The sequence below is a fragment of the Sinohyriopsis cumingii genome, chromosome 5, assembly GCF_028554795.1.
Source record: "Sinohyriopsis cumingii isolate HCF-2022 chromosome 5, ASM2855479v2, whole genome shotgun sequence".
Lineage (NCBI taxonomy): Eukaryota > Metazoa > Mollusca > Bivalvia > Unionida > Unionidae > Sinohyriopsis > Sinohyriopsis cumingii.
This window is the reverse complement of record NC_142965.1, coordinates 83592236-83618569: the sequence shown is the minus strand read 5'-3', so window position 1 is coordinate 83618569 and position 26334 is coordinate 83592236. Positions and strand designations below refer to the sequence as shown.

General features: G+C 36.3%; 1 protein-coding gene across 1 annotated transcript in view; it reads left to right on the top strand.

Annotated features, from left to right (window-relative positions):
- LOC149799640 (receptor-type tyrosine-protein phosphatase delta-like) overlaps positions 1 to 26334 on the top strand; it is a 172271-nt gene that overhangs the window by 25501 nt on the left and 120436 nt on the right. Inside the window, exons 2-5 of the mRNA XM_089958980.1 lie at positions 3780 to 3893; positions 12555 to 12878; positions 18765 to 18888; positions 24197 to 24226. Of these exons, the coding sequence (XP_089815106.1) occupies positions 3809 to 3893; positions 12555 to 12878; positions 18765 to 18888; positions 24197 to 24226 (563 nt within the window). The 5' untranslated portion in view covers positions 3780 to 3808. The remainder of the gene's footprint in view (positions 1 to 3779; positions 3894 to 12554; positions 12879 to 18764; positions 18889 to 24196; positions 24227 to 26334) is intronic.

The window sequence follows — 26334 nt, the reverse complement described above, 5'->3', positions numbered from 1 at the left end:
TTACGTAACGTCATAAATGATATACATCATCATAAAAACTTTATATATGTGACAGGATCGAAAAGATACGAGAGTCTCTAATGAAACCTGAATCAAAAAAATAATAAAATAAAATAGAGACAAAGTCATACATATAATTATATTTTTATAAAGGATATACAACATATCAATTTGAAAAAAGTATACAATTTTATATAATGCATTCGTATTATGGCCACTAGGATAAAAGGTATCTAACTTGTGAATCCAAGAAGTCTTTTAGGAGTCTATTCATCTCTCCGTGCACATTATCTATTGGCATGAAAGCAAAGTCGAGTAGAAAGTGATTATTAGTAATAAAATGTGTTGAAATATTAGAGCAGAACTTAGGATCTCTATCATTTTTTTGTTTCAAAGCTGGCCGGCGTAGAACAGGAAGAAGAATGCCAGTTATCTCCCTTATTTTGGCACAACCATTTAAAAGAATTTCGACCGTTAATTTAGATAACCTAATTCAAATCCCAATTAATTCGTCAACCTTTATGTCAACTATCCAAGAAATACCTCTGCGCATTGCATTATTCAATGCCCAGTCAGTAGGACCACCGGAAAAGCGCACAGAAATAGTTAATTTTATCAAAGACGAAAATGTTGACATATTATTCTTGACAGAAACATGACTAAAAACATCAGGCGATGAGCCCAAGTGTGCGGATCTAACACCCACTGGTTACTCCATCAAGTCGTTCCCCCGTAATTCTCTCGGAGGTGGAATTGCTGTCGTCACAAAGAACTTCATGATAAAACGTCTTAACTACACCACAACATTCAATTTCGACCACACATCGTTTGAACTAGTTCAAACCACACTCACTGGAGCAAAGGTCAGTCCATTTTTTCTGCCTGTACCGCCCTCCTCCTAGTAGAAAAAACAAGCGTGCTGACTCTCTCTCTCTTTTTGGAGCAGTTTCCGAATCTCCTGGGCTACGGAAATTCGATAGGTGGCAACCTGATTATTCTTGGAGATTTCAACTTTCACTTTGACTGTTCCGGAAACTAAAATACAACAAAACTCATAGATTCCATTAATGTTTTCAACCTCAAACAGTCAGTTAACCAACCCACCCATAAACATGGTCACATTTTAGACTGGATTCTTCATAGACCTGATGATAACATTATACGGTCCTCCCTGGTATCCCATGACCTTGCATCAGATCACCTCTGCATTATATGCCATCTTGACGTATCAGTCCCTAACCCTCCACCTTTATCTGCTACTAAGAGAAACCTCCGTATGATAAATAGAACCATATTAATGCACGACATCCAAGCTAACCTAACAACTTACCTCCTACCGTAGAACAACTCGATAAATATCTGCGTTCATTACTTGACAAACATGCCCCAGCTACCAAGTGCAGAGTATCAATTAAAAAGTGTTCTCCATGGTATAGCAGTGTTAGGGACCAGCTTCGCATTGCTAAAAGAGACCGCCGTAAAGCTGAGAGGCTCTGGCTTTCCACCAGACTCACTATTCATAAGCAAATCTATGAAGTCGCTAAGAAGAATGTCACAAATATAGTCCATGCAGCGAAATCAGCCCACTACACTACTAAGATCATGGAAAGTTCCAGCTGCAAAGAGCTCTTCGAGATTACTAAGCTAATGTTAAGGAGCAAATCAACACCACTTCCAACTACCTTCTCTCCAGTTTACCTTCCGGACATGTTTGCAAATTTTTTCCGTGACAAAGTACAAACCATTAGAGATAAGATTGACACCACAATTTCAATTGACTCGTCGTCACCATACAGTTGGGATACAGAGTTTGAGCGGCAACCATTAGCAGCATTTGAACCTGTCTCTATGGATTTCGTACGTACAATCGTGATGAAGAGTGCACCAAAGTCATGTGAACTTGATCCAATTGCAACATCACTGCTGCTTGAGTGCTTAGATCCAGTATTGCCTTCACTAACTGATGTTATTAATACCTCTCTCTCATCTGGGGAATTCCCATCATTTTTCAAAACATCCATTGTAAAGCCTGTGCTGAAGGAACCAACACTAGACCATAACGATTTAAAGAACTACCGCCCAGTTTCTGATTCCCATTCATTTCAAAAATCTTAGAAAAGGTTGTTCTATCCCAGCTTGTATCTCATCTAAATTCAAAAAGTCTTTTTAGCAATGTACATTGTGCATATCGCCCTTGCCACAGTACTGAAACTACTCTTCTAAAAGTAGTTAATGACATTCTCTCTTCATTGGATAGCGGAAAGATTACAGTCCTCACCCTCCTTGATTTGTCTGCAGCATTTGACACAGTAGACCATGATATATTACTTCACCGTCTCCAGCATGTATTTGGCATTCATGATACAGCCTTACTGTGGTCCAAGTCCTACTTGGTCAACAGGACACAAATTGTATCTGCAAATGGAATACACTCCAATCCAGTTGATCTATGTTGTGGTATTCCACAGGGGTCTGTTCTTTGACCTGTTCTCTTCATTCTGTACACTCAGTCGCTCTCAAATGTCATAGATCATCATCCAGTGTCTCATCCATTGTACGCTGATGACACGCAAATATACAAATCTAGCCACCCAACTGAAGTTGATGCTACCATCCAAGATGTAGAGAGGTGCATTTCTGATGTGAAATCATGGATGACTTGTAACAAGCTGCAGATGAGTGATGATAAAACTGAGGCCATTCTGATCACAACACAAAGACTTTCTCATTCACATCCTTTACCTAAAACAATAAATATCAGCAACACCAACATTAAATTCACACAATCAGTACGAAACCTAGGTGTTACTCTGGACAGTACTCTCACATTGCACCAACATGTCATGAACATATGCCAGGTTTTATATCTTGAGCTGAGACGCGTCAGCTCAGTTCGCAAATATCTTTCAGTTGATGACACTAAAACACTTGTGTGTTCATTAGTACTTTCAAGACTGGACTATTGTAACTCAATTCTGTCTAGTTCATCTCAATATCTACTCCAGAAACTTCAAAAAGTTCAAAACAAAGCTGCTCGGATCATACTTAGAGTACCACGATCAGAGCACACCTCCCCGCTGCTCTGTACCCTACACTGCCTATCCATTCGATCCAGAATCAAACACAAAATTTGTTCGGTGCTACGTTTCACTGTCGGACTCTAGTCCAACATACCTATCTGAACTCACCCATGTGTAGACACCAGCAAGATACTTACGCTCCTCTTCTGACAATCGTATACTCATCATTCCAAGTATGAAAACAAAGTCATATGGACAGCGTTCTTTTGCATACCAGGGCCCAGCAACGTGGAATGAATTGCCCACTGAACTTAGACACAAAGACACAGTGATCACAGTCAAGAGGGCTCTCAAAACTCACTTATTTTGACAGCAAGAACAGACTTAAAGACCTAATAATGTTTCCTACCTGAAATATTCTCAGCATGTTTTTTTTGTTGTTTTTTTTAAAAATGTTTTTCTAATTTCATGTTGTTTGTTTTTGTAATAATATTATTATGTTTCTTTGCTTATAGGTGTTGTTTTTAGAGCTTCGAAAGATTAGGAGCCATACAAAGTCCTCATTATTATTATTTTAGTGTGAAAGCGATAATTATTCATTCTCTTAGAAACTTGTTTAGGTGTTTGTCCAATATATTGTCCATTTTTTTACAGGTTATCAAAAAATATTTGCATATTTGCCAAAAAATGTAGGAAATAATCCTTCCTCTGTAGAAGAATTACTCTTTTAAGTGTTTGTTTTCCTTATCTTGTTTGTAGGAAAGAGGTTTAAAAGATGAAAAACCACGATGAGGACGAGACTTCAAGCACAACGTAAATTTACAAGGATGCGGTCCACACCACGAATAGTTCTGTTCATTTTGTGTATCTTAAGTAAGCCACTTTTCTTATTATTGCATAATTGTACTGTTTCACTGTTTTTTAAATAGGGAATAATTAATACATGTTTTATTTTTTAATGGAAAAAACTAAATCCACTGATATCGCGCAGATGGAGGCTATCATTACCGCTGATAATTATCAAGATAACTATAAACCGCTGTCAAGCACATTGTTGATCAACTGAAATCGTCATGACATCCAGTCACGATAGTCAGACTGATACATTAGCTATCATGTTTTCTCCATGATTACGAGATGTATTTGAAAGAGTATCATACTGTTGCTAGTCTATCTTGCTTTAAAAAAAGGAATTGTCATAAACCACAGGTGATAATTCACCATCCTCCTTTATCACTCATGGCTGCCTGTGCTGAGATTTCCTTGTTTATCGTGTATATGCATTTTAAAAAGTACGCCAACAACACCGTTGCAATCCCCTGCACATCAATGAACGTGCTTGTTTTATCGCTTGAAATGTAACTGTGCATGGAACAGGAACTTTGATTGGCTCATTGAGACAGCAAGAACGGTCAGGTTGAGTCACAATGGCGAGAAATGATTACTCATGCTTGCAGTGTTTGATTAAATTTATGCATATTCACGAGAAAGGAAGTAGCATAACGGATTATTATTGACTTGGGTTTTGTGTTATTTTTTACAAAACATTTTCTTTATATTTTAAACATTTCTTGATCTGTTACCCTGTTATATCATTAGCAAATAGTTCTTATAATGTTTTCTTTGTGTAATTACATTTTTCAAGATTAAGAAAATATTTTAAAACTTTTCATCAGACTTGTACTGCCTTGTTTTTAATCTTAACATTACACCTTATACCTCATTTGTCTTCATTTATTATAAATCTGCCAGTTTCTTTAGTTATTTCACAATAGTGTGGTTATGATTTTGATTCACTAAAGTGTGCAGAGTATGAACTTCAGCTTCAATTGTCTTAAAATTCTCCTGTTTTACCTTAGGCTGTTGATACCTAATCGATACCGATCTTATGATCATTTTAAAGATTTTTTAAAAAATCCAATATATTATTACTAGTTAATTTCACCTATTACACTGGTCAACAGTGAAATCATTACTGACTTGAAAAGGCCCTAATCTGTAGTATTTTGGTGTGCCGAACACGAATATAACCGTGAAAAATTTGTATTGGCTCTCGTTTTGAAGATATTCATATACCTCATTTTCTATGTTTCACTGTGTAAATTTCTCCAGTAGGACTGCAGCAACATCCGGAATAATGATGTAACATTGCATAATACCATCATGCTCACATCATCCACAGTTGATTGCATCATTTTCTGATGCAATGCAATACTAATGCCATGCGGCTGCTGAAGTAAGTTGACGTCAGCAGTGTACTATACATGTTAATGCCAGGCAGCTGCTGAAGCTGACGTAAGCAGTGTACTATATAAAGCCCAATCAGATAGGTTCAGCATTTAAAATATTTTAGACGTTGTGCGAGACAGTTCAAGCTACTGTTACATAAAACTTATTATTTTATCCATTTACGTACAATAAAGAACAGTAATGCCTCGAAAGTGTGTTAATACCGCGGACAATTTTTGCTATATTTGTGGGGAAGTGACATTTGCCAACCAGAAGAAAAGTATCAATTCTCAAGTGAAGAAGGCGTATCATCTTTACTTCGGATGCAAGGTTGGTGACCAAGACAAGCCTTGGGCTCCACATATATGCTGTGCTACATGTACAACACAGCTTTCACAGTGGTTGAATTGCAAAAGGTCATCAATGCCGTTTGCAGTCCCAATGGTGTGGAGAGAGCCAAGCAACCACCTAAATGACTGTTACTTCTGCTTGGTTCCTCCTCTTTCCGGCGGAATAACGAAGCGAAAGAAGTCGAGAATAGTCTACCCAAACATTCCGTCTGCATTGAGACCAGTTCCACATGGTGAGGGACTTCCTATTCCAGAACCTCCAGCAGAATATTCTCTTGATTCATCTGACGAAGACAAAGGTGAGTCGACCTGTTCTTCTCCTGGTCCATCAGCATGCAGTGATCCAGATTTTCACTGTGGTGCATCATCAACCCCACACAGAATAACACAGGAAGAACTAAATGACCTGATTCGTGATTTGGACTTATCAAAGAACAAGGCAGAATTGCTAGGATCAAGACTCCAACAATGGAATCTTCTAGAAGAAGATGTCACAATTACTGCATATCGAAAGCGCCACCAGCAATTGGAGCCTTTCTTTAGAAAGGAAAGTAATCTGATATTCTGTTTCGATATTGAGGGCCTCATGAATGCTTTAAAAATCACTCATGACCCACAAGAATGGAGACTATTTGTGGACTCTTCGAAACTGAGTCTCAAGGCTGTGCTTTTGCACAATGGAAACATTCTTCCATCTATTCCAGTAGCGTATGCTGTCCACATGAAAGAGACATACGATAACTTAAGGCAGCTACTGAATTCCATTGAGTATAAAAAGTACAGCTGGCACCTCTGTGGTGATTTGAAGGTAGTTGCCCTTTTAATGGGACTGCAGCAAGGATATACAAAATACATGTGTTTCTTATGCGAGTGGGATAGCCGAGCAAGGGAAATGCACTACATGAGGAAGGAATGGACTCACAGGCAGAATGTAGCCATTGGAGAGAAGAATATCCAACACCCAGCTCTGGTTGAGGCTCAGAAAATCTTGCTACCACCCCTTCACATCAAACTAGGTTTGATGAAGAACTTCGTGAAAGCCATTGACCGGACTTTGCCAGCATTCCGATACCTGCATGAAAAATTCCCTCAACTCAGCGAAGCAAAGATTAAAGAGGGAGTTTTTGTGGGTCCTCAGATTCGAGAGCTTTTCAAAGATGACCGGTTCAACAACTTGCTGGAAGGTGACGCGAAACAAGCATGGAATGCTTTTCGCCTAGTTTCTACAAACTTCCTCAGAAATGTTAGGGCAGAAAACTATAAGGAACTAGTAGAAGACATGTTGATGAAGTATAAGAAACTTGGCTGCAATATGTCTCTAAAGATTCACTTCCTTCATTCCCATTTGGATTTCTTTCCTAGCAACTGTGGTATTGTTAGTGATGAACACGGCGAACGTTTTCATCAAGATATCGCAACAATGGAACAAAGATACCAGGGAAAATGGTCCACTACAATGCTGGCTGACTACTGCTGGACACTCCTCAGAGATGCTCCCGAACAGCTGTACAAGAGACAGGCGAAGAAATCTAAGATGTAGTCAATGACTTGATTTTTTATAGGTAGGCTATTACAGTTGACCTTTTACTATTGGAATGCATTTCGTTATGTAAACATTAATTTCTTGCAGATTACAAAAAAACTAGAGCCAATTTTGCAATTTGACTGTCATATTCGTGTTCAGCACATAAAAATTGATAAGAATTGACTAATTTTATTTCAGTAACATGACTTTTGTAAAAATTTGTTGTCCAGTGTTACCTTTACAATAGTGTTCTTTTACTGTATCGGCTATATGATTTTTTTTACCAACTTACTAAATTCATTGGGCTTTAATAGTTTTGAATTGAATTTCTAGTACACCTCTAGCTAATGTAGATATGGACAATTTTAACATGTAGCATCGACACGATTTCTATGTGCTACTCCTGATTTCGGTTGGTGGTTAGAATTAAGTGGTATATCCAGTCGTGTACTAATGTAATGAACATTACCTTCATTACGAATTTACAATGTAATTACTATGCATCATTTCCTAGATGAGATATACCCTTTATGTATGGTAATACGTATAAGTTACTTATCTAGGACACGTCTTTCAGCGTTTAGCAAGTGAATTTTGTTACCTGCATTGTGTATTGGAACACGCTGATTCACAATGTTTTGACACGATGTGATAGACAGATTCGGTATGTATTGTAACCTTGTATAAATATTTGGTGCATATTTTACATGTTAGTCATAGCAGTATAAGGAAATTACCTTGTATCATGTATAATTCCACCATGACATGGTCAAATTATTCCATAATTCCAATGTATGGCTGTGCACTCGCCGTCAAAATACGTACTAATCCGCCATTTGCACTCTTTGGTCAGTGAGCGCTATGGAATCTGATTGGTTTTTGGTCACATGACCTTTTCCTATAAATAACACCACGTACATGTAACGGGGGCTTCACTGTTATCTTGTCCAGCGTTCGGAGCAGACGGAAGCAAAGCATCGGGTGACGTTGTACCCATTTCAACTATTTTTCAATAATGTCTCAAGCTATGTTGGATAACATAGTCAGGTTGCAATGGTTAGTTCTAATGAAATTTGATATGCTTGCTTGACATTACGGGGAATTCCAGAAGTTATTTATTATTCATGAGGTGACGTCTGCTACCGTAGTGGTTGATATGATTTCACCTTCGGTGAATTATCACCACGATTAACCTATGTAAGTGAAGGCGAGAGATCATTACGATACATATAAGCCTGGGAAACATACAAATTGTTCCCTCAGAAACTGATATATAAGTATATTAACGCTACTAAACCGTCACTCTTCACCTTCATTTAAAGGCGAACTCACGTTGCACCTTCACCTTACAGTACTCATCACCTTCAACACTGAAGGTTAATACTTCACCTTATTCACCTCCCCGACTTAGGCAACTCTTTCTTGTACGTCCATAACGAGAATTCTATGTGATATAAATCATTACAAATACATTCTTAAAGAGGTGGAGAAGGTGCAATTATATTTGAAGCTCCATTGCACCTTCCCCCACGGGAGTCGATCACCTTTGTCTCCCGTGATTCTCTGGTTTACATAAGTCTGGTATTAAATCTTAAATGTTTATGTATATGTAACTGTATTGACATTCAGTAATTGCATGTTCACCTGCTCTTGTACTTAAGGTAATTCACGAATAAATACTTTCGATGTTGATTCTATACGGTCTTGTATTATTCTTTCTAATCAAAAACTAGACAGGAGAACCCAAAAATATTGTAGCCGGACACGGCCTTACACTAAGTCCTCAATAACTGTATATAGGTCACTAAGAGAAACATATGTGCTTTTCACTAGGGTATTTACTCCATGGTGCCCGCGGTAGCTTTACTAACAGAACCGCGATATCATTGCCGACTGTTTAAAATCCGCGTTTGCGTCCACCAGGCCGTACAAACGTAAACATTTTTGCTCCACACCCAACAACAGTTGAAGCGAGCGTACTTCTGCAATTGCGTGTTTGCAGCCGCGTTTGATTTGCAATGCTTGTTTCCTTGCAACATCGTACACAATATGAAGACATGACTGAGTTATACAATAGGCGATGTTAAATATTGCATCACGAAAAATTTGCCGCCATTGGTTTTTCTGCGCAGGCAAATCCCAAACTACGCAAGCACGGTGAAATAATTCCAAACTCAGTTCCATTATTAATCGACCCACTGGATCGGAGAAACGCCAAACGTTTTTGAATAATTTTTTAAGATGTTTAACGTGGGGTTGTTGTACATAATTGCACCGTCAGAGTACGATCAGCCGTTTTGTGATATACGGTAGTATTTGTCCGCAAGAAGCAAATCTTCCACTATGGATTTCTTTTGCACAACTGATGAAGCTCCTACCATTGACGATCTCCATGCAAGTGAGAATAATCGTGTTGTCTACGAAGATGTGATGCTTGCTTGAACACCAAGACTATCTCGCGAGAATGCTTTCCCTAGGTCGACACAAAAGCACAGACGTGATCCATATCACATAACGATACGTACACAAGCCTAAAGTTATTCGGGACAACTTGTTTCGTGGCATTGATGAGCAAGCATTCATTGGACTTGTTGTGCCGTTGATTAATCCTGGAATGGGTTTCGAACTATTTTTGCGAAGACCACCTAGGAGCCATGTAGCTACCACACTATTGACTGGACGACCACGCAAGTATCGAGCCGGTTTGGACAGAATAATTTAAACAATTATAATACGAATAATGCCAACACATGCCGATGATGTCATAACAGAGCATGGGGAGCGACGCCGCAAAACTTTTCACGAATACCAAATACTGATTCTCAATGTTATATCCGGCAGCAAAAGTGTCAAAGATATGTTACAATGTACACAAACTGCACGGTTAGATGTCAAAGAGGGCATCTAAACAATCGTTTGCACCGCCGATCAAACGAACAAACTAGATTTTGCCTAGACTGCGGAAGATGTATATAAAGTTGCGAAAACTTCCGCAGCGATAATGCGAACGAAAAAAACCCAGGTCATATAGTTAAAACAGACAAGCACGCCAAAGATATTAAGAAAGCCACGAGGGAAATGGCGGAAATTCAAGAAGACATTGAGAAACGCGGAGAGGAAGTTGGTAAGATCCGTGTAAGAGTCAATGATAGGAACACTGAAGCAACATTTTACTAAAGATGGCCGAAACTGGAAGTATGAAAATACCATCTATGCAGGTATTACTATACCTGGTAACCATATGTGTCCAAACAACCAAACAAGAATTTATATTCTGTATGGACCAAGTGGGTATCCCGGGAATTAACTGCTCTCTCCTCTTTTATTTCTACTCTCCCTTGTGATACCATATTGGGAACATCTCTGAAGTTCATACGTCAACTCGCGAAACATCGCCATGTTCGTTGTGTCATTGGTGAGAAACCGATGACAAATCGATGCGACCTCATTAATGACTTCTGGTACGTTGATGCATGTGCGAACTGATTCCACGAATATTTCCAACCGACCTTCTAGGTCATGAGGGTCACAAAGTCCATCAAGGCCTTTTCCTTCCTTTCCATGCTGCTCCATGTACCTCCTTAGATCTTGTTCATTTTTTCATTTGGCTTCTTCTTGTGCGAGTGGACGAAACCGATGTTATTCCACTGGGGTGCGGGTGCAAGGGCTCTTTGTTTTTCCAGTGTAGGTGCAGATTTGAAAAGGAATGACTATCGAATTATTTCTAATTTCTTTCTGTGTAGGTGCATGTGTACGTTAAAACACTTCATGTAATGTAGCTTATTGTTGCAAACACGACACCGAGCATTACGTCAATGACCATGATCTCTTCATCGAAACCAGAATTTTATTTGACTTTATACACACATTATTACTGGAGATTGTCGACACTCGAGATCGCAATAGCATCGTTGTGTGCTTATGGCAGTTGGCCTAATATTCGATCGCGGCCATTAAGGGGATTCCGCAAATAACACGCTCGTGCTTTTGGCATACAGTGGCACCACCTGGAGCGTTGTTAGATTGTTGGACTTCCCATGGCGCATACGAACTAGAATAAATAAATAGCAGGATCCGACGGAGGATCACATTGGTGACCGGTAAGGACTAAAAATTTCATATGCGTACACCCGCCATTTTAATCGGATAACCAACGGTACGAGGTTGATATTGCACAGTCGTCGTGAAAAACAGTTCTTGGTTTGCCTGAATATAATAATGATATTCCCCACATCCACACCAAGAAAGCAAACAAATTTTGCATGCAACACCCAACGGTACCACTTACAATTTGTTGCGCCAGACAATGTCGTGATCCTCACTACGACTCAGGTTAATCTGACCTGTACGTCATCAGTGGTAGTTATCTAGCTTAATCATGGACAACAAAAAGGTCAAAGAGCTATATATTTGGGTTTGCCCCGTTCTGATATTTAAATACAATGACAGTCGTGCGTGGACGTGAGATACCTGTGCATGTTAACTCGAGAAAACTCGTTTACATGTTGTATTACGGAACTGGTCTTGGCGATGCTGTGCGTAGATTGTTTACAGGCACACCATAGACGCCACATTGAGGCTTTCTCAGGCAATGTTAACTGGAATTATTCTCTTGTTGTTAACCCGAATACACCTTCATCAGCTTAATGCAGCCAAACGAAGAAAAGAAAAAAAAACACACGTCGGTGACATTAAAATTATCCAAGTCAGAGGTAGCACAAATGCAAACGGACGCTGTTGGCAGTTGTGGCGGCGGCTCCAGCGGTTGCAAAAGAGGGCTGTCGAAACTGCATCTGAAACGTCTCTGTATAAGGCACAGGCATGCACAAATAAAATTATCTTTTGCAGCCGACACATTTTCTTTCAATTAATTCTCTAAATTTGCTGAATAGCCTACAATTACTACTATAACAATAAAATATCCGGGACATAATTTGCGCTTACATAAATTTACATAAAATAATTTATCGATTTCTAGGTCAATACAAATATTTTCCAGTATTCGCAACAAGTTGAAATAAACTAGTTGAAACATAATAAATTTAAATGTTTAATTCATGTAGGAACAGCCATGTAATGTTTTGCAATCATAACCGTTTTACTGTTTTATTTGTTTGTCTTGTCTATGGTTCATATTTGCCTTTGAAAAAGACTCATTAAGAGTCGAATGCTCTCAGGTTAGATACTAGTTTTGCACTGTTCGTTGTCAGTTTACTGCATTTATCTTAATCCCTGTCACACGTGAACCCTTGCTGGATCCTTTGCTCTTGAAAGGACTGTTATTCGCAATATGATTTGTATTCTTTATATATAGTTTGACATATTCAACATAGTGCTTCAATGTAAATTGAGTTATCTCGCTAAATTGGATGAAATTTGCATGTTTGCCTATATTTCAAGATTCACCGTATGTCCTTTTGTCTTTCACAGATGTATTGGCAGAAGATTTGGAGAGAATCTTTGCTCCAGTGGGTCAAAACATGGACATTAATTGTGAAGTTGATTTCCCTGTGAAGGACCTCCTGCATACCATTTGGTACAAAAATGGTGTTCCACTAGCTTCTGCCGAACAATCAGGGAAAGTCAATTACTATGCAGAAAGATGGAGTAGCAAACTGACTATCACCACGAATTTCAGCTTGAGAATTTTTACAGTAAAGAAGGAATATGCTGATGACTACACATGTAAAATTTTTACGTCGGCACAGAACAACTTCTTGACCTATTATAATACAATAGAATTAGTTGTTCAAGGTTTGTTTTTGCTGTAACCTTTGTGTTGTTGCATAATGCACCTGCATGTTAGGGTCTGTGTCTTTGTTAAACTGATTATTCCTAACAAACTGCATAGACCCAGATCTGCTGGAGCTTTTATATCGTAGCATATATATGAGTCCATGTACCTGACTTCTAGGTGAGGACAAACAGTGTATATAAATTAGAACTATCAGGACTCTGTTGTGGGTCCAAACTTGTTTGAGGATGTTGTTGAAATTTTAAGGTGCCTGGCAAGAGAAAGTCCCACACAGCATGTCCTTCCATTGATGCCCAGAATCAGATTGATGTTTGAGTGGTAGCAATTTAATATATATATATATATATATATATATATATATATATATATATATATATATGCTAAGCAAACTTGAAACTAAAGTAATAGAGTTCTAGATAATTAGCATACTTTGAAAGGATTGAAGGAGTTTTTTTAATGCATTCAGATTACATTGGATCACAGTGGAGGACTTAATCCCTCCACTTTCGCTCCATAATGAAGCAATAAAATACCCACAAATCACCACCGCATCTCAGCCAGCACACGGATGGCCACTCCGCCATGAAGTGGTGGATCGGCATTACTAATTGTCATTTGAACAGCCCATCAATGACGACCATTCATGGAAAAATTGAGATGTCATGAGTGATTTACAATCAAATACCATTTCACCAATTAGTGATCTTTATTTCAATTATACATATGGACAATAGAAATTAATGTAAGAAAAAAGTCTTGTATATTCTGTACATTTAGAAAATGTTTTAACTGACTTGATGAGAGACACACCTTGTTGAACATTTTTGAACAGTGGAAGTTTATTCTATTGTTTTAATATGAAAAGTAATCCTTTGATGTATGGACAATTAAATACAGCTAACAGCAGCCTCTGTTTAAAAACACAAACAACAAAAAAGGAAACACAGAATGGAAAGATTGAGACATGCAAAAGTTTCGTAATAGATGTTATATTTAGTTCAAGGGTTCCTCTTTCAGTCACTGATAATTCTTTTTAATAGAATTAAAAGAAAATAGCCTCCAGGTTGTACTGAATGTTTCAATAAATTGCTGATGCCAAAGTAAACAAAATGCACCATTCACTTAACCCTGAGCAGGTTGTTTATTGTCAACATAATGGCTGATGTTGTTGTTTTAGGTAATCAGTTTGCACAATACATTAATGCTTCAGTGGCAAAGGACATAAACCGTGTTGATGGCTTCTGTTGTGCTAGGCTATTAGTTTGCAAATGATCATCTGTCTTCAAAAAGTACTTGTGAACCTTCATGTATCAGGAGTGATTTTTGACCATTGGTAATTAATATAAAATAGTAGAGTTTAAGTTAAAATAAAGATGCAAAATCTTAATAACTTTCTCTCTGTACCTCACACACACCTACATACATATCTGAGACTGATATACAGTTAGATGTATCTTGTGCTTTGCCCACAGATTTGTTATTGAATCCATGAATGAATCTTTTCTCCACAACATACCAGGGTCAAAAAGGGGAAAGGCCACCAGCCACCATTCTAAAATAAAACCAACAACATACACATACAAACATAGTCATTGAAATTTGACCATCGTTTTATTCTTGTGTACTTTTATTGTGTATTTTGCACAATTTGAGTAAATAAACATGTACAGTAGACTTTTGCTTTGGTGCCCTTTTGAGGAAAGTCAGGGACCTTTTAAAATTTTTGACTTCTCGGAAACACACACTTGACCTGATCTGTCCCTGCATACAGAATTTCAGTATGAGTGAACGTAACTTTGTCATTATCTTTATATTGTTGAAAAGTAAAGGGTCATTTAGCTTTTAGGAATAATTTTTGGCTTTTGTTTTTTGTTTCTTTATGAAACAACCACAAGAATTATATTTTTCGCAGGTTTAAAATACCCCTCAATAATTCTCTAATTGGATGTCAGAAGAAATAGTACAATACATGTATATTACTGAGACTCGTGCACAGGGTAACTATCGAACTCGTGCATTATTGTTTCACTTCAGTTAAGTATCAATGCAATTTTGGTGCAAAATGTTTTATATTTATCTTTCATTTTTGTTCTTTTCACTGCATGGAGTGCAATATTACTGAATTTAATATGATAAGAGAAATCTTTTGAATAAGATCATTGCACTAAATGTACTTGAAATAGATCCATTAGCACTTTCTTAAGTTTTTGTTTCATTTTAATTATAGGATTCTGCGATATGCAGTAGAAAGCACTAAACCAATTTGTGATAAATATAGAAACCAAACTTGGTATTACTGCTACTGATAGGTCTTTTATTTGCATAAAACCGTTACTTCATTTTAGAGAAATGTAAATTGAACATCATCATTTTATTAACTGATTTGGCCCCAATCCTGCCTGTAGGCGTGATGAGGCTGTACCCTATTTCCGAGCTCTGCAGAATCAAGGTCATTTAAGATACACCAACGTGGTTGGTACTACAAAAAAGCAGACAGATATAGCTCTAAAATGTATACCAAATAATCTGGAAGTTCTCGTTGCACTACAAAATACAGAGGGAAAAACCTCATTTTTTGGACCCGTGTTTTTAACCCAAAATTCGCTCGTGGTAGGAATGCGTTTTTGTGTCCGGATTTTAGATCTTTTGGCTCAGATCTAAGGCAGACCAGTCTGAACTGCAGACAGACAGGTGAACCTTTGCAAAAACTAGGATAAGGTGGGCATTTGGGATAAAGAGCGGTCTCCATACGAAAATGATGGGTCCATTAAGCAGAAAAAAACAACAAAAAAAACTCCAACTTTTACCCTTCAGCTCATGCGCAAGTAAAATAACCAATGGAAAATGATGTTTCTAATACAACTAGGCATTAATCTTTAGCTGCAAAGCAGTTAGACCAACAAGTTGTTCGCCACCTTTTTTTTTTGTTTGACTCCGCTGCCAGTCAAACATAAAAAAAAAGGTGGAGAACAACTTTTTGGTCTACAAAACAGTATACCAAATTAAGAAATCCACTAAATGCGGTTGTAAGAAATTGGTTTGCCAGTTTTATTTTTTTTACTCAATAGCCAAACTTGCCAATAGTCACCAAACAAGGAACTGCATTGTAGTAGTTAGATGTCTTAGATCTATATTTTGATTAGGTTATTGACACATGATTTCAATCTGACATTAGTTTTTTCTGTCATGACAAAAATTTTGTTTTTATATTTGTCCTTAAATGAACAAAGAGATAATAGGACATATGTGGATACAACCATGCAGAATGCCTTCAATGAACAAACAGATAATAGGACACATGTGGATACAACCATGCAGAATGCCTTCAATGAACAAACAGATAATAGGACACGTGGATACAACCATGCAGAATGCCTTCAGTGAACAAACAGATAATAGGACACATGTGGATACAACCATGCAGAATGCCTTCAGTGAACAAACAGATAATAGGACACATGTGGATACAACCATGCAAGATGCCTTCAATGAGTTGAATATTTAAGATTTGATAGTTTTCCACACTATTATTCATTTCAACAAAACAGTGAGTTCAGATTAATTAGAACAATTACCAAACTTTTGCTGTTAATCATGGGACCATAATTTGGGCAGATAGTACAGCTCATCAAGTCAGATGGCTTCATGTTAGAAATGCACCTTGAAATTGACATTGTCTTGTCATGCTAGCATTTTATAACAGTGTTTACAATGGTCACTGCCTATACATGTATTTCTGCAGAACATCTGCTCAACAAGTCTATATTAGGGAGAAACCATTTAAGTTTCTATTGTGTTATTTTATTTGAAACAAACTTATCGTGTGATGAATGAAAGAATATAAAAAAACCAGCAGGAAAGAACAAAATTAGTCCAGTCCCATGAATTAAATGACCTGAGTATTGTTCCTTACCTATAAAAGCAGTCAGAATTAAACTAAAGCTCATGGCTGTGTACAAGTATATTCATTCTCGTGATTGGGTCATTACTTTTTAAGGACTAAAATGTGGTTATCATTTAAGTGTAAATACAGTGTTTTGTTGTTTTGTTTGTTTTATTTTTAACAAAAGCATCTGTCATCAGGAATTTAAATGCATGTACCTCAGAGGATACATTTCATGTTTAAACAGTACGATAACTTAACTATTTTGAAGAGAAACTCAACAAGGTCTTGTCAGGATAGTGTGTATGTTTGTTCAGATTTTGTTGAATGAAGTAAAAGTGTAAATTTATTAGAAAATAACAGTAGTACTAAGTACAGATTTCGAGTCACTGCACCTTTGTTAATATTATCTCAAATTTGATTTGGCCTTATATCTATTACATTATCTTCATTAGAACTAGGAAATTGGTATAATCATCTGATAATAATATAGATAAATTGGCACTTCTCTCTTTCCGTGAATCTCTAAAGAGCATGCTTGCAGGAATCATACACAGCAAACCATGCCCATTGGATAGAGACCACATCCACTATATGACGTTCGTCCACGTTGATTCTGTGAAAAAGTTTGCAGGAATCATACCGGTACACAGTGAATCACATACATTTGATAGGGACCACGTCCACTCCGTGGTGATTATCCTCAATGACTCCATGAGAAAGCATGGTGAGCAGAGCAATTCTCTGTGAGGCACCACAGCAACTTTTTCAGGACACACTGAGAGATGGTGGAGGTTTTTTTCTTAATCCTCTGTACTATCTCTCCATCCGCACCACACTGCATGGGGTACTGAAAATACGTCTGAGCTGTACTGTAGTTTAATTTTATGCATTCAGTCCAAAAGTTGTCAGCGTATTGCTCCTGTTGTAAGCATAGTCCATTTTTAATGGTAGTTTTTTTAATCAGTATAAGGTGTTTTATCAGGTGAGGTCTTGTATTTCATGTTACATTTGAAATGATAGTACTCGGGCACTATGAGGACAGAGCACTAAAATCAAATCAGTCCCGTACTAGTCTTGGTTACTTGGCCATGGGTGGCTGAGTGGTCCAAGGTGCTCACCTAGACAAATCAATGACATCTCTTCTGCCCAGGAGGGTTTGAATCTAGAGGTCGGCCAACATCGGTGTGTGAGAAAGCTTGCCAGTAACTTCCCATGGGTTGATGGTTCTTTCCGGGGTTTTCCTGGGTTCTTCTTCCACCAGATATACTGGCTGATATGTATAGCCAATCATGTGCTGAAAAATGGTGTTAATCCCATAACAACAATTATATTACTCATTCAAAAGACATAATTTGCATTCTGGTGTCTATGAGTCAATCTGGTAGTGCACGTTTTGCCTTTAGTAGTGTTCGAGTATCCCATCGAACTGAATAAAAAAATGCAGTTCCAAATCCATTAGTAAAATACTCAAATTTACTGAATTCATATATAGAGTTCTGGTTTTTAGCCATCTGATCCACTTATGTGTTTTGTGGATAAAGGAAACATTTTTATTTATCCGTAGACATTTGGGTGCCAGCATATCTGGTATTTCCTGAATTAGTCTTTTATAGATTGGTCTTTTTGAGATATTGCCTGTTCTCATGTGCATACAAAGATTGTTGGACATAAAAAGCTTTGTAGTGTAAAAACAAAAGAAAGCCAGCAGAAATAATTCCAGATGTTTCTTTTGTCTGGAACAGAGACAAAAAATTGTAGGCAAATTTACATAGAGGCTTGAGTTAAATTCCACAACTACATATTTAAAGTCACAGAAGTGCAAAATTTTTATCTCACTAAAATGCTCAATTTGCAAAAAATATAGTGATGTAAGGATAGTAGTTTTCATTTTATTTTTGAATTATTTTATTTATTTTAATTTAAAAGCATCTTTATTCATTTATTTGTCTCGATGATACTTATATTTTATAGAATCACATTTCTATCAATCGTTTTTCAGATATCCCAGATCCACCAGGTACCCCAGTGATATCTGACTTGAACTCCAGAAATGTCACAGTGCGCTGGCATCACAGTGTTGTGGACAACAACAGTCCGATCACTGCTTACGTTATAACAGTCAAGTGAGTTTATAATTTTGACCAACTTACTGTCACACTAAATCAAAATAATTATAGCGATTATACAGTTTTTGTCAATTTAATAACATCAAAAGGTTTATTGGTTATGATATTTGTCTCATGATGTGTTCAGTAAATGTAACTCTTTACAGTCCAGATAATTAGAGGTAAATGATTAATCAGTTTATTACTGTATTAGTATTTTGTCATATCGATATTTATATCAATACAAGAGGTAAAGAATTAATACAAAATGATACTGACCTTTTACAAGTTACTTTAATCTGTAGCAGTCATGAATAATTATTAGTTACTTGCAGTTTATTCTTTAAATTGATAATTTTGTTGAGACAGCCCAAGCAGGTACATGCATATATTTATGTAAGAAACAAAGGAAAATTATTGACAACACCCTTTCGCCTACTACACATTAGAAAACACAAGTGACTAACTCACATAGTTTGAAATCTGGTTCACCTTTTCCCCAATCCTATGCTGATTATTTATTCCATCAGTACACTCAGCCACTGGTAATATATATTAATATATAAAGAAGACATTCTAGATTTGTGCCCATCTCTTGATTTAAGTACATTACTGATCATTTTATAACCATTTTTAAGCCAAGTTTTGCTGTTGCTTTAGATTTTGTTTACTTATATCAAACATGAAGGCACCACTTTAGGTGCATCAAACAGTGAAATATGTTGCATTCATTTTTGATTGGTGGTTTTTGTTTGTTCAAGTCCAGAGTAAAACAATAACCATCAGTCAGAAATAACTAACTTATTCCCATCGTGACATACATGAAGTATTGATATCCAAACTCAATAGAAATAGATACAAGCAACAGAAAAACTTCATTCAAAAGAAGCTATTAAATGACCTCTACAGTACTTGAATCATACACAGAGAACAAGATTGGAATGTCTCCTTCTATGCTGATGTATGTAATCAGCGATTTAACATGCCGACAGATGACTTTGTTTGAGCTCAGTATCAGAGATTCCAAGTTGCATGAGTTATAGTCTCCATGGCAATTTGTAGAAGAGAAGTGGGTGGTTCTTAATCATTTCATAGCAGTTCTTTTGCAAACAGATTTGGCTTTCAGCTGTCTCCACTCCCATACTAGATCTTATTTTAGATAGGATTTCCCTTGCACAAGGAAATTGTACTATGTCTTCTGTTTTGAAGACAACGTCCTAATGCCTTACAGATTTAAGTGAGGAACTGAAAATGGATAATAAAATGTTTTAAAAAGTATTCATGCAGTTCAAATCAAAGGGCATGGTGACCAAGGTGAGCCATGCACCTGATGAAATGGAGCAACCTAAATTGGCCTTAATGGTGGAATAAAACTACAACCCTTAACAGAAGGTGTGAAGTGATTAATTGATATGTTGATGCTTAAATACATTTTCCATATTGATACAAGAGGTGAAGAATAGATACAAAGCAATACTTTCTGTATTCAAACTACTTTAATCCTCATCAGTCATGAATAATTATTAGTTGTTTGCCGTTTTTCCTTCATAAAGTTGAGAATTCATCTTAGAAAGCATTTGTGGTCATATGTACTATTTTTTGTCGGATTAAGAAAAACCTAAATAACACCCACTTGCTTTCTACAAATTAACACAAGGTGGTTTAAACTAACATGATCTGAGATTTACTCAGACTAGAAAATTCTGTGCCATCAACATGTGCAGCACCTGATAATATATATCGCTGTAATGGAGACTTTCTAGACTTATTCTTCATGTTTGAATTGTTTTAGTGATCATTTAATTACCACTTTTATATGAAGCTTCCCGTTTGCTTCATATCTTGTCTACTTGGATTGAATTGAATTAGGGTGCACTTTTGGCTTGTCATGCAGTGAAATATGTTAAAATCAGTTCTAGTTAATGCTTATGTTTGTTCAAGTCCAGGGTAAAACAGTAACCACTAATATAAAACAAGTAACTTGTTTACTGCTCTACACTTTGTAATCTTTCTGCAAAAGGGGTTATTAGATGATCTGAAAAGTAATTAAGTTGTACGTGTGGAAAAAGCTAGGAATGGATCCTTTTTAAAGCGATATCTGTAATCGGCAACTGATTGTGCTGATGGGATAAAAAAAATTAACACAGAAATGGCAAGGGAATAGATTTCAAACCAAATTAAATATAGTCACCTTCTTAATTTCTACAAGGCAAGTTGGTGTGGTCTGTAACTTCATTTTTCACTAACAGAAATCAGAGCTTGCAGCTGCAACATTTGTTTTGCATATGCAGTTAGTACTTGTGATGAATTTGGTTGTTAGTCATATCCACTCCCACAAGATTTTCATTGCCCGAGTAAATTGCTATTTCTTATGTTTTGAAGATAAGTTCGTAATACCTTCTAAATTTAAATGGAAACATGAAATAAAATGTTCAGAAAGCAGTCATGCAGTGAAAATCAAGGGCACGATGACTAAGACAAGTCCTGCGTCTTATCAAATGGATTGGCCTTAAATGGTTTTAAAAAAAGTTGAATTAAAACCACTGGCTACTAGCAGGTAGTCTGTTCAGAAGTATTTTTTTTATCTTGTCAATGATGAGAATGGCACATGAACAGATGACAAGAGTATATCTGTCGGTAATATGCATACACCATTCCCTCGATAACTCGCGAACCCGCTTATAACGCGGGGTCAGGCGTGGAACCAGAAAATACCCCCAAAATTGATCCCTATTTGTTGAACTTGAAGAAAATCTTGATCAAAATTGGTAACGGAAACTTTGATATATCACTCATTTTATTATCGAGAATGGTAGATAGGACTTGGAAATTTTAATCAACATTTGAAATATCAAATTTAAAAATAGGTCATACAATTTTTACATTTTCTTTCCAAACGATGTTCCTAGTACACTGCAATTAACGATATGCAAGGAAATTTTGATCAATGAAAATGTCACTTACGCCGAGTGAAGGCAGTACTTTAATAAATAAATACAAATTAAATGTATTTATCATTTGAAATTTCTGTTCTAGTTCTATCTCTTAGTTCCTTTTAAGTGTAATCATCATACATGCAATGTGTCCTCTTGTAATTAAACGTAAAATGCATCAATCTACCGTAACAGCTATGTCTACGAGCGTTTCCTGAGATACTAATTAAGTGGTGACCGTGTTTTGATAACTGACTTGCGGAAATATTCGTTGTATTGTTGCACTGAATTAAAAGCTGGCCTCCTTTGTATTATCACATTATGTCTTTTGAATCAAATAAAGGAGGTGGAATAAAAGAAAAGTTAAAAGGCACGAAAATCCTTCAAGCATAAAATCTAGTGGTCCCGGCCGTATGTCGGGTGAACTCACTTTATTTGATCAGTAGAACACTGTGATAAATGTTATTGTGTATGTAACATAAACAACCTTAAATTAACAGACTCTTTCATAACTGTGATCGAAGAATGCAAGGCAGCCAAGCAAAATTAATACTTTTTAAAATAAAGAGCTTGATTTCACAGATACGGACCATTGTGGGCAAGCGAGTTTCAGAGAATTCTTAGACTGGGACTTAGAGATATCCTCAGAGATGATAAGAAGTTTCATTATTATTTCCATTGAAATCACGACATCAATATTGAACTAATTGAACAATAAAAAAAATTGGGTTTCGACATAGACGATTGCCTCATGAAATAAATGTTGCATGTCTTTTTAGAAAAAGGAATCTTGTTGGTGGTGTCTCAACAGTTAGTCTAGTTCCCTGCTCTGTGGACTCCTGATTTGACAGGATAATATTAAACACCATTACGGGAATCAGACTCGTCAAGAAAACAAAAAGCAGTGATGTAATACGCAGATTTTTAGCATACACTTGATGGTTGTTTAAACCAGCTGAAATGATCTTTCACATTTTGGACATTTTGACAAAAAAATGTTATTTAAACAGAATAACGAACAACTCGCTTATAGTGCAGTCTGTTTGTGGATCTCATTGTGAGCGAGTTATTGAGGGAGAGGTGTATCAGAAATACAAACAAGATGTCAGTTGATATGTTTATCAGTAATGTATAGTATTGTATCATCGGCTTTGTATCATGAAGTCTGTTAGGAAGTATTCTTTACTTTGTGTGTAGACTGCATAGTAGAAACACAACCAAGATGTCATCACATATAAAATAGCACAACCCTACTAATGAAAGACCTTCTAAAGATGAAAAGATCATCAAGTTGATATGTGTATCGGTAATGTATCATTATCGTAGGTTGTGTATTGTGAACTGTGTGAACATGTCGAAGGGGTGTATCATTGTACCCCTACTGTTAAATGGATAGTACAGTAGTTACTAGTCAGTATATTTTCTAAACTACCTTTTCAGTTAAAGATATTGCCACACAATGGGTGCATCAAATTATATCTCCTTGAGAGACGCTGCCTGAGTCAGACTTAAACATTTCACACAAAAAGTGAGAACAACTGATAAGTTGTTTAGGCAATTATGATTTTCCTTTTTTATCTATATATTTTGAAAGATCCCTTCAAATGAAGGTAAAATCACACTGTAGGGTGTTCTAGAAATGTTGCATGTATAAAAGAAACTTCCCTAAACTATTGAAACATTTTAGACTGAAGTTTTTGCTGATGATGAGACCACTTTAAATAACTTAATTCTGAATTGCCTGAATGTGAAACCTAAAAGTCATACTCATTCAGGTTTTGGATAAGAATAGCTGAACTTCACTCCTTTCACCATTTATCCAGTATAATACAAATAATGTATATTCACCTCAGAAACATCACTGACACTAAATTCAAACAGGACAGAGGAATGAGTTGAGAAAGGCACAAAAACAGTAGCCCACACAAAACATAAAAAACATATTTTTAATGAAAAGCAGATAGACCTAATATGACATGACATTTGATTAAAATGTATACATTTGGACATTGAGAGAGGGAGAAAGAGAGGGAGCAAGAGGTAGTCACAGTTGCATGAAATAATCAAAGACAGAGATGGGAAAATAAATGAATTTGGGATCTTTTTTTATAATCAGCTGTATCTATTAGCATCAGTTTAAAAACTGCATTCAGAGAATTCAAAAAGATTGTTGAGAAAAAAGTGTATCTTGCAGTATAATCCTATAAAAGGAACATGTGATGCATTTATTACAAATCATCTCCTTCAGTTTTTCTTCTTACTGTTTTTAGCAAAAAATAGGTACGTTACTAAGAAAGCTGTAGCACTTATAAACTTGAGAAAGAATAAATTATCAGTAAAAATCTATACAAAAATTAAATCCCACAAAATTTTTAACTTCATTTTATTACCAGCACATCTATAAAGAATCCACAGATTCAAGAGTAAGTACTGCCCATTGATTTATTGTGAGTACATACGCATGTTCTCTTGCTCCGAAAACTTTTGTGTGTACCGTATGTACTCACATATAAGCCATGTAAAACTGAAAACAACAAAGATCTTTGTCTGCTGTAACAAAATGCACCTGCAGACCAATGTTCATGTTGTTTGTTCTGATTACTCCTAACAAACTGCACAGACCCATATCTTCTGTGTGACAGCAGATCTGGTTATGTGCAGTTTGCAGTTGGATTTTGACTTATATGCAAGTACATACAGTAATTTTATCTTCCACTGATCCTTTCAATCTATTGAAATGCATTTTTTCCATCATTCTGTTGTTCCCTTAACTCTTTGTTTATAGTAACATTGTTTTGTTTCATGCTTTTAGTAACACGTTTCATACAACAGGACCACTGCAATTGGAAATCCTTTAGAGTTGCTGGTTGTTTGTTGTAGCAAGTCAAGTTTGAAAATCATTTGATGCATATTGAATGTGATTAACATGAATGCTTCTTCTTGGGAAGTGGTTAATGACAATGTGAGAGACTCACATAGTGTGAGAGAAGCAGAACATATTTTGCGCCAAGCTTATCCATATTATTATGACTCTATGGTCTTATACTAAGTAACAGAAAAAGTGAAAATGTCCATGTTTTTGTAAAGTTCAATAAATAATTAATTTCCCTGGAATACCAAGTGAAAATTTAAAAGAAACTTAAGCATTGTGAATTAAATCCCAAATAGTCCTAAAAGCTCAATCACAAGTCTAAAAGTATAGAATGGTCAAAATGGATTATAGTGGGGCTTTTTTCTGAATAAATTCTATCTTGAATGTGCTGATGTTCCAGTGGTCTTTAATCTGATAATGTTCCAACAGTTCTTGATGTATGACAATCATATAATCCAAAATGTCTTTAAATGAATTCACAATAATTTCAAAATGGTGATTTAGTCCAAAAGTATCAATGAGAACTTTGTAATTCCAATGAATAATTTCAATATATAAATTCTCTCAAGTTATAACTGAACACAACTAAAAGACTAATTCAGCTACAGATGTTAAGGTAGAAATAAATAATTCTGATGTAAGCAAAACTAGTTCAAAAGGACTATTGCCTTCAGATTCTTAACTGATTCTCTAACAGCAAACAAAAGCAAATGAAAACTCTCATCCCAATCTTTTCCTGTATCAAAGTAATATGACCAGTTCATATTGTTCAAAGTTTGATGAAATCTTTCCAAAGCCTCTTGATTTTCATCGCATAAAATTTAAACTGTTGGATGCTTAATTTATGCATAACTTGCTGGAAAATTCCAGAGATAAAATTTGGCCCTTGATCAGATTTGACAGATTTGAGATGGCCAAAGAGTGTAAAAACTTAAAGCTTTTATTAATTTTTTTTTTAGTTTTAATCTTCCTCAAAGCATTTGGCTCTGGAAATCTTGTGGACATATAGAATATTGTCAACAAATTTTGGTTGCCTTATTGGGTGTGACACAGCCAACCATTATTCTACTAACTGGTTCATCATATACCGGAATACGTTACAGATTAGCCTAGGTATCTTCTGATTGGGTTTTCTTATTTCTTACCATTTGATAAGTGTGACACAATCTTCAATAATTAGAAACATGACTTTATATTTTCAGCCAAAATTATGATTCAGGATCTTGTGATAAGTCTTATTGACTGTTAAATGGACCAGCCAAAGGACTTTCATGTGCTAGACTTAGAATTTCATGTTGCTATGACTTCAGAACAACAATTTGTTAGCTAAGTGACCATTCTTCATCAGCAGGGACCTCAGGTGGTCACCATTTTCTTATAAGGACCCATTTTTCATAAAAGAACAGACTGGTACTTGTGTGGCTTCATTTTCACTTATAATCCTCTGAAACAAAATGGAGATCAAAGGATATTGTTCCTGTGTAACAAAGAGTGATTGTCCTTTGTAACCATGATTAGAGCAGAGAGAATGAATAGTAAAAAGAGGGCCACTGTGATGAATAACTCCTGATTGTTCAATACTATGAACATAAGTGACCTCATCAAAAACTGACCAATAAATTTGTCAGCTAAAGAAATAATTTCCTATCAACATCATTC